The sequence below is a fragment of the Lutzomyia longipalpis genome, chromosome 2 (assembly GCF_024334085.1).
Source record: "Lutzomyia longipalpis isolate SR_M1_2022 chromosome 2, ASM2433408v1".
NCBI lineage: Eukaryota > Metazoa > Arthropoda > Insecta > Diptera > Psychodidae > Lutzomyia > Lutzomyia longipalpis.
This window is the reverse complement of record NC_074708.1, coordinates 23,780,284-23,792,970: the sequence shown is the minus strand read 5'-3', so window position 1 is coordinate 23,792,970 and position 12,687 is coordinate 23,780,284. Positions and strand designations below refer to the sequence as shown.

The window sequence follows — 12,687 nt, the reverse complement described above, 5'->3', positions numbered from 1 at the left end:
CATCAAGTCAATGAATAATGCTAGTAATACACCCTCGGGGTAGTCAGTTGTGCTCCCTGCCACCCATCATCAGAAGCCCCTAAAGCATACAACGGCTGTGGAGGGTTTATGTGTACATAAATGTAAGTATACATAATCAAATAAAAGAATTCTTGTCAGGATTAAAAGGGATACGTGACATGAACGCAAATACTCATGACATGTGAGATTATTCTCTCTTCTTATGATTATATATGACTGCCAAAAATGGTTATTTCATACCTATTTGCATCTTCTAAAGCAAAAGAGGCAGCGGAATGATTGCAAGTTGAGACTTTTTTCTCGTGTCTTCTTGGTTGTCTCCAGGACAAGTCTCGGCATACTCCATTAATGTCTGTCTCACCCCCTATTGTCCTACCTTTAGGGATGCCCAGAATACTGGAAGAGAGAAGGAAGGACCGAGAAGGAAGCAAAGTAGAGGATTTCCGGAGAAAACATCAATTTTCCTAGCTCCTAAAATGGGGTAAGAAATTCTCATTGTTGTAGCTGTGGGCAGGGCATAGTGAGCACACGCGGTGGGAAGGGAATGTTTTCAATATTGATTTTGCACACTTTTTTAAGTGTTGTGACGGAATTGTTCAGGCGAGAAGATTTATCGTTTTGTTTACCAAACATACTTTGAGACTTCGAGACACTTCTCAGACATTCTTCTCATTGTCAACATGGACCTGTGCATGGGGATAAAAGTGTGGATCCCACCATGAATGCACCTTCAATCCTTCGCCCACAAAAGAATCTATTTTGTGTGAATTGTTACAAGAAAAATCTACATTTTCAAGAACTTTTAAGCTTACTTTTTCTCATAAAGAAAATCTTCTTATTAAAGGGAAAAATTTCAAATTGATAAATTAACTATTTTTGCTATCAGAATCTCCTCAAAAAAAGAGACAAGCAGTAAGATGCCAGACGAGGGAGGTAATAAGAAATTCCTCAAGATTCACCTTTTTGCCATCAACCCAATTCCATGAATAAATTTTCTATAAAGCACTACTCACGAATTCCATTCATCTCTTGTGAAAATGAAATGGATAAATACATGGCAAGTTTCCCAAAAATCTTCAAGTCAAAAGTGTGCTCAAAAGATAAGGGGTAAAAAGACGAATTTAAATCATTCAAGACATGCGAAACGTGCCAGATTTTTTTTTACTTACAAAACCCTCCCTAAAGTAAAAACAAGAAGGGTTGGGAAAATTATGTTTTGCTGTAAAATATTTCAAGAAAATATCTCTAATTAATATCAAAGGAAAAGGAATAATAGAGGAAAATGAGGAAAATTGTGCCAATCTTTCTATTTGGTAAAGTATTTTGAAATAAAATAAAATAAGTTATTATTATTATAGTTTGGCCATAAAAGATTGTAAATTTCATAGAAATTGAACTCTAGGGAAGTTTCTTTGTTAGAGTTCTTTTTGTCTGGGTGCATGCTTTTCTCTTTTGAATTGATTTTAAGGGAGTTATAATCGGCACATACAGACCCAAAAATTATAAAGATAATTAATAAAAAAAATTTTGATGAATATATTCGGTTTAAGGAGGAGTTTTAGAATATTTCAAACAAAATTTCAACAATTTTGGTTGAAAATTGAGTTTTAAAGACAATTTGAAGTTAGAATTTGTGAAAAATTTAAAAATAACATAATAATATAATAACATAAGATAGACCTTAGGGAGGGGTGGGTGTTAAAATAATAAATATAATAACATAAGATCATTTATTAACAAAATGTACCCTTCCTTCTAAAATAACAACCCCTTGAAATTGTTGAATTTTATTCTTGAACTGCCAGCATTGCGCGTTTGATCTTTTTAGGAGATTCTTGGGGAAAATAAGTGGGTGGTAAGCAAATAAGAGGAGAAATTGAGGAAAAAGAAAACCTCAAAGGTTCACTACAATTTTCTTCGTTTATTGAAGTACATAGTGCAACATAGAAATTGCACTTCAAACCCCCAATTGACTGCAATTGAATTTATGTATATCCAGCATAAGAATAAGAAATTTTTCCATTAGCATTTTATGTTCGAATTTTAGGTGGCAAACTGCGAGGCAATTCTTCGATAATTGGAAAATTTCCATGGCTTCGAGAGCTCGTTAATGCTTCCACCCACAAATTCTCATTCCCAATTGCTGACAAAATTTGTACGGTCTCTGTAGTTTGTGGGTGGAAGTAGTTAAGGGATATGTGGAAGAAACATATGTAATTCAGATTCAATTTCAACCAATTTCCATTTTCACGCTCATTTTGCGTCTGACTTCTCCGATTCGCATCGAAGAGCTGTGTGTGTGGATGTTCTAATTGAGTATCGTAATTTCTCTGACAATACTCCCGAGAGGAATGGCTCCCTGGGTGGTACAGCATGAGGAAATGCCCGCAAATGGGAGGAAGGGAGGAAAAAACGAAGCAGTGTGGTATTCATTTTCCTCCTAAGCGAGTGTGAGGATAATGTGTAATTACCTTTGGTATCGTGGTGGGGAAGAGAAAGAATACGTTCAATATTAGCAACTTGGGCAGTACTCAATAGTGGGGCGCTTCTTTACCTTTGCGTATCGTGGTGGGGAAGAGAAAGAATACAAATCAACATTAGCTTCTATAGCTGTACCAGCAATGGGGGCGCTTCTTTACCTGCAAGATGCATAGGCGATTAGTAAGGACTCGGGTCGAAGTGACCGAAAAAAACGTGCGAGTCTCTGTGCAGGTAAAGATCCCTCAATTTTCCTCTAGCGGCCGCTTCCACGATACTTCCTCCACTTGCTTCACACAAAGAAATGTCTCTAGTTTCTTCTCCAACACTTTATTCTCTCTATTTCATAATTAATTAACAAGAAAAATTCAATTTATTTCCACTCACAAAATTCTCACATTACATTTTTCTAAGAACATTGACAGAAGATAAAGATGGCGGTCTGTCGCTCCTTTTTTCCTATTGACAACAGCGCCGCCGGTGGCTAAATTCATATGTTTTAAAACTAACGGTTATTTATAACGAATTCCCACATACTGCCCCCCTTGAGCCATCCTGAGGCTCAACAACTGGGTCCACATGATCAGTAGGTAGGGGTAGCCAAGCAAGGGTGTTGGCAGCACGTTTCTCCTCGCCGTCCTGCGTCTTCACTAGGACGACTCGCACAGTCCCGTCTTTTCCAGGATCTACTCGCATCACACGTCCCATTTTCCAGAAGGTGGGCTTCAACTCCTTGTCTCGGATGAGAACAAGATCCCCAACGCAGAGGTCGCGTGTTTTCTGATTCCATTTCGGTCGATTCTGGAGGGACGTCAGATATTCCTGGTGCCAGCGTTGCCAAAAGTGTTGCACCATCCGTTGACAATACAACCATCGGCTGAGTCGATTTGGGTTTGTTTCCAGGAGATTGGGCTCTGGTGGCAGATTTGGAGCCCGAAAGAGATAGAAATGACCTGGAGTGAGGGCCTCCAAGTCGTTGATGTCTGATGTTTTGGCACAGAGCGGACGAGAGTTCAAGATGGCTTCAATTTGCACTAGCACAGTTGACAATTCCTCGAACGTGAGTAGACTTTCACCAATAACCCGTCGTAGGAGCGTTTTCACGTTCGCTACTCCTCTTTCCCAAAGGCCTCCGAATGTAGGGGAGTAGGCCGGAATGAACTTGAACTCAGTCCCTCTCGCAGACATCTTCGCAGTCACTTTATGTTGATGAGTCCGGATGCCACCAAGTCTTTCCTGTCGTGTGGTTCCGGAAGCTCCAATGAAATTAGAGCCGTTGTCACAGTAAATCGTTTTGCAATAGCCTCGGCGTCCTCCAAAACGATTCAAGGCTGCCAGAAATGCATCAGTGCTGAGATCGCTGACAGCTTCCAAGTGCATCATTTTGGTGCTCATACAGATAAACACACAGATGTAAGCCTTCTGAATCGGCGCCTTCCTCAATTTCGAAGCTCGAATCTTGATTGGGCCCGCAAAGTCGCAACCTGTCCTCACAAATGGCAGGTTTTCCTCAACGCGCGATTTCGGAAGATCCCCCATGAATGGTGTTTCAGTCCGGGGTCTGGCTTTGGTACACCTCACACATAGCCTGGTGACGTTCTTTGTGAGAGAGCGGAGGCCAATAATCCAGTACTTGGCCTTGAGCGTGTTTGCCAAAATCGCGTGACCAGCATGAAGATTTGTCTCGTGGGTAAAAACCACAAGATCCCTGACGAATTTGTGGTTGGATGGAAGGATGATTGGGTGCCGCGTCCCGTAGTCAAACTCAGAATTCTCCAGTCGTCCCTGAGCCCTCATCAGTCCATCTTTGTCCAGAAAAGGAACAAGAGTTCGCAATTTGCTCGTACGAGAAACCTCTTGTCCTTTGACACAGCACTTGTACTCGTCCGGAAACGAGATTTGTTGAATGTATTTGAGAATACACACTGTAGCATCATGTTGTTCTTGTACTGAGAGAAAGCCCTTGCAAACTTCCTCTTTGGCTAGTTGAGCCCTGATGTTCCTGTAGAATCGCATCAGGTAAGCCACCAAGCGAACAATTCTGAGATACCCGGAAGTATTTTGAATCAATTGGTGAAGGAGATGAGTCTCATCCACCTGAGTTGTGAGCACGATAGCACGGGATGCGCGCTCTTCGTCAGTTTTTCCAATCACTTTGTTTGCTGGCCATTTGTCTTCCTCTTCGCTGAGCCACGGAGGTCCGTGCCACCACAGGGGATGGTTCACAAGCTCACTTGGAAGAATTCCTCTAGACACGCAGTCAGCTGGGTTTTGTGAAGTTGGAACGTAGCGCCAGTGAATAGGGGGAACCACTTCTTGAATCTCGTGTACACGACGAGCCACGAATTGATCCCATGAGCGAGGTGGTTCTTGAAGCCACTGAAGAACCGTTGTTGAATCTGACCACGCATGAATTTGTACCTCCTTATGGGGACACGAGCTTTTGATTTTGGCGATCAGTTCAGCGAGCAAACGAGCAGCTTTGAGCTCCAAGCGGGGGATGGTGATTGGCTTAAGTGGAGCTACTCGAGATTTAGCCATCACAATTTCAATGACAGAGTTTCCAACTCCATCGATGCCTTTAGCATACACCACAGCTCCGAAAGCTCGCTTGGAAGCATCGGCAAATCCATGAAGAACCAGGCTCTTCATCACAGATGGGATTCGCCGAGGGATGCGAAGTTGAGGTAGCAAATGAAATTCATCCTGAATTCGTTTGTAGGCAGCAGCAACTTCTGGTGGTAGTTCGTCATCCCAAGCGGAGCCGGTCAGCCAAAGGGCTTGGAACATCATCTTGAGCTTCACAGAGACAGGAGCAATAAAACCAAGCGGGTCAAAGATTTTTGCAGCAGCTGCACACAAGTCGCGTTTTGTGGAAACCGAGGGAAGAGCTTCTAGAAGCAGCGAGAAATAGTCTTCACCTGGTGCCCAATTGAGACCAAGAGCAGAGATGGACTTTGAGTGCAGTTGAACCTCTTCCGGTGTGATAGCTCTCATTTCCGGTGGGATTTCCTGAAGAACTTCACTTGAATTTGAGGCCCATTTTCTGAGGTTAAATTGTCCTAGGGAGAGAACATGTTGAATGTCCTTTTGCAGCTTTATGGCTTCTTCAATGGAATCCGCTCCACAAAGAAGATCGTCCATGTAAAAAGATGAGATAATGGCTTGACATGCTTCTGGAAATTGTTCCTTGTAATCCATGGCGATTTGATGAAGCACTCTCACGGCAAGGTATGGGGCACATGAGGTCCCATATGTCACTGTATTGAGATGATAAGTTCGAATTGGCTGGCGCGGGTCGCGTCTCCAGAAGATCTGTAGGAAGTCTCTGAATTTCTTTGCGATCAGAATCTGCCTGTACATCTTTTCCACATCGGCAGAAAAAGCAATTTTGTACGTCCGAAAGCGCAGAAGCAATACCAAAAGGTCATCTTGAATGGTAGGACCTGTAACCAGTATGCCATTGAAGCTGGGGTTGTTCGGACGTGTAGGTTCAGAGGCGTTGAAGACGACACGAAGCTTGGTGGTCTCACTGGAAGGTCGGAGAACAGCTTGATGTGGCAAGTAGTAGGACTCATGATCCTGAAGAACCTTCGGATCAGTGACAAGCTCCATGTGATTCATCTCAATGTACTCATCCATGAAGGCAATGTATTGATCACGGAGAGTTGAATCCTTTTCGAATCGTCGCTCCAGCGATTTGAAACGACCCAAAGCAGTTGCGCTCGAGTTACCCAACGGAGCATGGTCCTTTTTGAAGAGCATCTCGACGATATAACGACCTGTGTCGTCCCTAGTGTGTGTTTGCGCGAAGTGTTCTTCACACAAAGCTTCTTCAGCAGTGAGAAGAGCTTTCTTGTCCACCAGACAACCCTCCTCAGATTCCCAGAATTTCTGTAGCGTTTCATTCAGATCACACTCCGAGGCATGAGTGTGCAGCGATGTGAGTCGGGTGGGTGTGCCCTGGACACATCCACTCACAGTCCAGCCAAAAATGGTAAGTTGCGCTACGGGCTCTCCAGCGTCACCCTTTAGAATTTGAGGCAGATTGATGTAGCTCGCGTATTCCACCCCAATGATGATGTCAATTTTGCCAGGCACTTTGTAATTGGGATCAGCGAGCTGTAGCTGTTGGAGATGTCTCCATTGTGACCCAGAGAGATTCGTAGACGGCAAATTGGACGTCACTTTGTTCATGACGTAAGCATCAGCGTTGATTTTGTTCTGTGGATCGTATCTCGACGAGATTTCCAAATGTACAAGTCCTTTGCTGTGACCCACAAGAACCTCACCAGCTCCGTAGACAGCAATGTGCGCCTTTGACCTTGGCAAGGCCAACCTCTGGGCGCATTCCTCAGACAGCATTGTACACTCTCCTCCGCCATCAATAAGCACACGGCAAACTTGGTAGTTTCCGTGGACATCCTTCACATTCACGAGAGCAGTCGGTAGCAGAGATTTGTGGATGGAAGAATGGTGCATTGTAATTCCCGAGATTGGAGTAGATTGCACTGCAGGAAGTGCCTGAGGCGCAGGGGTTTGTGGTGAGGCTTGAGGCAGCGAAGGTTGCGAAGCAGGAACTTGTTGCGCAGGCTTCGGTTGCACAGGTTGTGCGGCGCCATTTGGAGCAGGATCCGTGGATGGCGGATGCAACAAGGTGTGGTGACGTTTACCACATTTTTGGCAGCTGGATTTGGATGGGCAACTCTTTGCCGAGTGATTCGGCCTCAAGCAATTGAAACAAAGATGGAATTGCGACATCCGATCACGCTTTTCATTAAGCGCGAGAGCCTTGAATTTGTCACAAAGATGCAACAAATGAGTGCTGTTGCACTCCGGACATTGAGCAGAGTTTGTATGATGAGATTTGAATCCAGGTTTGGATGGCTTGCTGTTGGGTTTCTGCTCCTTGGGTGTCGAAGCAGTTGTCCCCGTAGTTCCTTGATTAGCACGTTCCATGACATCCGTCATCTTTGTCATGAACTCAAAGAACTCATCGAGTGTTGAGAGCTGATCCGAGCTCTTTCCTTCCTCCCACTTTGTCCTAAATTTCTCGTTCATGTTCGATTTCATCATGTAGATGAGCCACATATCGATTGACAAACATTCGGGCCCCAGTGCCCTGAGACCGTCGATAATTTGCCTGTATTTGAGGTTAGCAGAGCGAAGATCGGACGCTGAATCCACTTTTTGCTGTGTTTGTGCCATGAATTGTTGGATGTAAGAATTCACGAGGTGAACCTTTTTCTCATACCGTGATGTGAGTCTCTCCCAGGTGGTCGCATACGTATCGTCAGAGATCGGTATGTGACTGATGTCCTCCGCAGCACTGCCAGACAAGGACATTTTGAGATACTGCATTTTCTCATTTGGCATGAGATCCCGATTGTTGTGTATGGCACTTTGGAAAGCGTCGCGGAATTGTGGCCAGTCAGTGTACTTGCCATCGAAAGCGGGAAGTTTGAGCTGCGGTAGCTTAGTGCGTGTTCCATTGCCATTGGAATTTGAGCTGCTTTGCAACTCCAGCATTTTTCGCATAAGGTCCGTTTGACTGGACAAAGCTTGTGACCAATGATCAGCGCCCTGTTGAACATTGGGTTTGACTTTTTCAGCAATTTCCGAGAGGGTCAGTTGCAGCTCCGTACATCTGCCCGAGAAAGCATCACCCTCATTTTGTTCCCGGATGAGAGTCTCTGCTTGTCCACTAGCGAGAGTTTCAATATGCGCCTGCACCTTGATGAATTTGTCCAATGTAAATTGAACGTTAGCAAGCAGTGTGGTGGCAGACGAAGCAGGAAGGTCAGGTTGATCCACGACCTTTTTCTCAATGTATGTGATTGTCCTCTTCAGGACTCCTCTCTCAACACGAAGCGCCGAAAGCTGTTGCTCCATTTTGTTGCTCACGCAGACTCAAATGTAGCCCAAGTAAATGCTCTGTAAGTAACAAAGCCCAGTGTGTGTTTCGCTTCGCACAAGAAGAGGTAGAAGAACAACAAATCCGTCCCTGGGCAAGTGTGACGTCAGCAAGTAGTGACGGAGAAGGGAGAGATCACTCGTTGTTCTGGCCAAAGAGAGCTGTAGAAGCTCGTTCCAAGAGAGCTGTAGAAGCTCGGTCAAAGAGAGCTGTAGAAGCTCGGTCAAGAGAGCTGTAGTAGCTCGGTCAAAGAAGGAATCTGCGTCGACTCCTGATCAAGCAATGTAGGGCTAATTGCTTTTCCCACGAAGGACCAGAAATGTGAGGATAATGTGTAATTACCTTTGGTATCGTGGTGGGGAAGAGAAAGAATACGTTCAATATTAGCAACTTGGGCAGTACTCAATAGTGGGGCGCTTCTTTACCTTTGCGTATCGTGGTGGGGAAGAGAAAGAATACAAATCAACATTAGCTTCTATAGCTGTACCAGCAATGGGGGCGCTTCTTTACCTGCAAGATGCATAGGCGATTAGTAAGGACTCGGGTCGAAGTGACCAGAAATGTGAAGATAATGTGTAATTACCTTTGGTATCGTGGTGGGGAAGAGAAAGAATACGTTCAATATTAGCAACTTGGGCAGTACTCAATAGTGGGGCGCTTCTTTACCTTTGCGTATCGTGGTGGGGAAGAGAAAGAATACAAATCAACATTAGCTTCTATAGCTGTACCAGCAATGGGGGCGCTTCTTTACCTGCAAGATGCATAGGCGATTAGTAAGGACTCGGGTCGAAGTGACCGAAAAAAACGTGCGAGTCTCTGTGCAGGTAAAGATCCCTCAATTTTCCTCTAGCGGCCGCTTCCACGATACTTCCTCCACTTGCTTCACACAAAGAAATGTCTCTAGTTTCTTCTCCAACACTTTATTCTCTCTATTTCATAATTAATTAACAAGAAAAATTCAATTTATTTCCACTCACAAAATTCTCACATTACATTTTTCTAAGAACATTGACAGAAGATAAAGATGGCGGTCTGTCGCTCCTTTTTTCCTATTGACAACAGCGCCGCCGGTGGCTAAATTCATATGTTTTAAAACTAACGGTTATTTATAACGAATTCCCACAGCGAGAACCACAAGACACTAATAGAATTAGACAATTTGAAAGTGAGTACATTCTGTTGACATGCCACTTTCCCCGCAATTTTATTCATCCAGCCCAGCCAGCAGCAGCACCCAAATTCTCCAATTTACCCACACTACGCTTTCATTTTTGTCATCCCCCCCGCCACCCACTCACCCCCATAGCAAACGAAGAGGCTTTTCCATCAGACTTATCCCGTACACACAACCATTTTCCATCCAAAAACGAAATGAATTGAAAATTTGCGAGCAATTTACTGAGAATGCTCTCCCACGAATTAAATTAAATTAAATTATTCGTTTCGAATGGATGTAGTGGATTTGTTTTGTGAACCATTAAATTTGTTGCGGATGGTAAATGTAAATCGATGCCTTTTTCATTCCCTTCTGCCACCCTCCTGTTGTAAAATGCTGAATGAAATTATCACCTCAATTATTGCATATAAGCTTATTTTGTATGTGGGAATTTTAATAAAAGTGACATTAATTTTATGAATGGGAAACATTGTAGTCCTATATAGATATTTGAAAATTGAGTAGATCAAAATAGGATTCCTCATTTAAAAGCCTATTCTAAATTATCTTTTACTGCTTTACTATGTTTATACATAACACAGAGAGTTACCTGTATAACGACTTTACTTTGAAACATTTTTTAACGTATTTTTATTTCGTTCTATTAAGTAATTTTTTCCAATATAAATGCAAAAAATTGATGAAAAATTCGTTGTGTTGTAGGGAATTGAGTGTAAAAGAAATTTGGAAAATTGCTCTTTTTTCCAGCAAATTGAAAATACATTAATGAGAAAAAATAATCCATCACACATGCATGATTTTTGTAATTATTGAAAATTGAACAAATGGAATAAAATATTCATTTTCACATTCTATCCTTTCCATAAAAATTTCGTGGGAATTTTATGCAGAAATTATGTATGCCATACATAAGTTCTTTATTAATTTCCAAATTGTTTTTCCACCCTCTGATCAGAAAGCTTTTTTTTCGGTATGTATGTATATATTGGGCATATTGGATTATGAATGAATGAATTTATCAATGAGATCTCAATGTGGGCTAAAACATACACAAGATCTGATGAACCTTAAAGGTTTTAAGAACTTTGTTTATTAAGCATTAATTTAACTGGGACAAAGGGTAAGAAGTTTTATTGAATTGCTACCTGTAATGTCAATGGGAAAGCTTATTGCTCATTATTGTGAAAACTCACTCATGTGTTAAATTGACGTGGAAATGTGTCGGTATTTGCTTAGTAGATTGAGGTCCGACGATGGAGTGAGTACAGCCAATCAACCACAGTATAATATACCGTATCCAGAAGGGATAATGAATCTAATTTAATGCACAAGTGTACTTACTAGAGGCTATAACAATTTTACAATGCACATAATTTGTAACCCAAATTTGTGGCTAATGTGCTAAGAAGTTGCATTGATTTTGTGACCATAAATTCAATTCCTTTGGGGTGATTTGGAATTCCATATAGAAAGCTCCCTTCTGGGCATGAGGGTATATGTATGTATGTAGGTAAATATAGAGGCAAATGGAGAGAGCTTTCTCCCACTCAAAAGGAAGCAATATCAAAGGGCAAATGGAAGAATGACGTAAGTTTCAAATTAAGTCCGAGTGATCAATATTTGAAGTAAAAATCTTGGAGGAAAATAAAAAAATTCTCCAAGAGACCCAAGTTTGAATTATTGAGTATGCCTTTTCCTTGCAGAGAGATTTCAAGGAGAGGCGGAGCGAAAAGCTCACAAGAAGAAAGCTCGTTAGAGGAAGTCCTTTGGGATGTGGTGTGTCTACTAATTGTATACCACACTGCGGTTGACTCAATTCAACGATGACGACCTACAGAGGAGTTGGATTGAAAGCAATGTCTCCCGAGGAGGAGGCATAGCAAATAGAATCTCGAGAAAAGAGGCAAAAGGAAAACCCTTTTCTTGGGGTAAACTTCCACCAGTGAGAGCCGAGAAAATAAATAAATAATTTGGCAAATAAAAGAAAAATCACCATTTTCATCATATGAATTATAAATTATCTCTTCTCATCGTCTAACTGCCCAGTACGAAATCATTCGCTCTCTCAGTGGCAAATTGCCCTACTCTGAAAACATTTCGCATGGAAATTACATCAACATTTATTAAGTAAATAATTATACAAACTTTTTTTTTTCTTTACTCACACACAACTTCTTCATTTCCCCAAATGGTACACAGAGAGATACTCAAAGTAATATACACGTCATATATATTTTCCACAGCACACAAAACAAACGGAAAATTCATAGAATTTGTATGTGAAAACTCATTTTAGAATTTTGCACTTAATTCACGAGCAAATTCATCGACCGCAAATGTCTAGGGAAATTATTGTTGTGAAAAGCGGAATGTCAACAAAACACAGACCCCAGCTATTGACGCACTTCGGAAAATGCTTGCTGCTATGTATAGAGCAACGAGGCGGTAAGTCAATGAGGGTGTTAAACGACTTTGCCATTTCTCCCCCACACACAGTGGTGGCAGAATGAAAAGGATCCCAAAGCCACGTTTGCAAGAGGAAAAGCCATAGAGGAGAAAATTTTTATTATTTCATTTTCAATTTTATGTGTAAATATTGTTATACTTCTTGTGTTTGTAAATTGAATTTTAACTGTTTGTGGGTGCGCCCCATTTCTATGTATACATATTATGCGAATATCCTATTAATAGAGCTTCATGAGCTTTTCGCTGTAGCTGGGGGTCTTTTTTTATTTTCACATTATTTTATTCTTTTTGCCATTATCAGACGTCTGGAATTTATTTAGGGAGCTTTGGCGGTTAGAATATTCAATAAAAAATTAACTTTTTATGCTGATTAAGTTTTCTCCTTTAATGTTTCATTTCAATTGATTAAAAATCCTAAGAATAGGGTAATAGAATAATTTCTTCCTTTTAAAGTCTTACTTTATTTCCCACGCTTCTCTAGAAAATACGTAATTTACAGATTATCCTTGGAAATTAAATAAAATCACTGTCAAATTGCGTTTAATAATTTCCCATCACCTTCGTAGGTACTCTGCTGTAGGAAATGAAAAGCAGCAATTAATTAAAAAGGGTCATAAAATGTAGACAAGTG

At 41.7% G+C, this 12,687-nt stretch overlaps 1 protein-coding gene across 3 annotated transcripts; it reads right to left on the bottom strand.

The window, feature by feature from the left end:
• Window positions 1-2,810: 2,810 nt before the first annotated feature.
• Window positions 2,811-9,525, bottom strand: LOC129789562 (uncharacterized). 3 transcript variants are annotated; one of them, XM_055826429.1, is made up of 3 exons: window positions 8,997-9,525; window positions 8,839-8,923; window positions 2,811-8,755 (listed from the first exon to the last, which is right to left on the bottom strand). In XM_055826429.1, exon 3 carries the CDS (start codon window positions 8,389-8,391, stop codon window positions 3,016-3,018), a length of 5,376 nt encoding a protein of 1,791 aa, XP_055682404.1. In that variant the 5' UTR covers window positions 8,392-8,755; window positions 8,839-8,923; window positions 8,997-9,525; the 3' UTR covers window positions 2,811-3,015. The 3 variants fall into 3 exon arrangements, with proteins under 3 accessions (XP_055682404.1, XP_055682402.1, XP_055682405.1); XM_055826427.1 differs by having other exon boundaries at window positions 2,811-8,923; window positions 8,997-9,079; window positions 9,165-9,525; XM_055826430.1 differs by lacking the exons at window positions 8,839-8,923; window positions 8,997-9,525 and adding an exon at window positions 8,924-8,978 and having other exon boundaries at window positions 2,811-8,838.
• Between the last annotated feature and the right edge of the window lie 3,162 nt (window positions 9,526-12,687).

Bases quoted from the DNA above. Each gene is read 5' to 3' on its own strand.
- LOC129789562 (XM_055826429.1), bottom strand. From the start codon at position 8,391: ATGGAGCAACAGCTTTCGGCGCTTCGTGTTGAGAGAGGAGTCCTGAAG.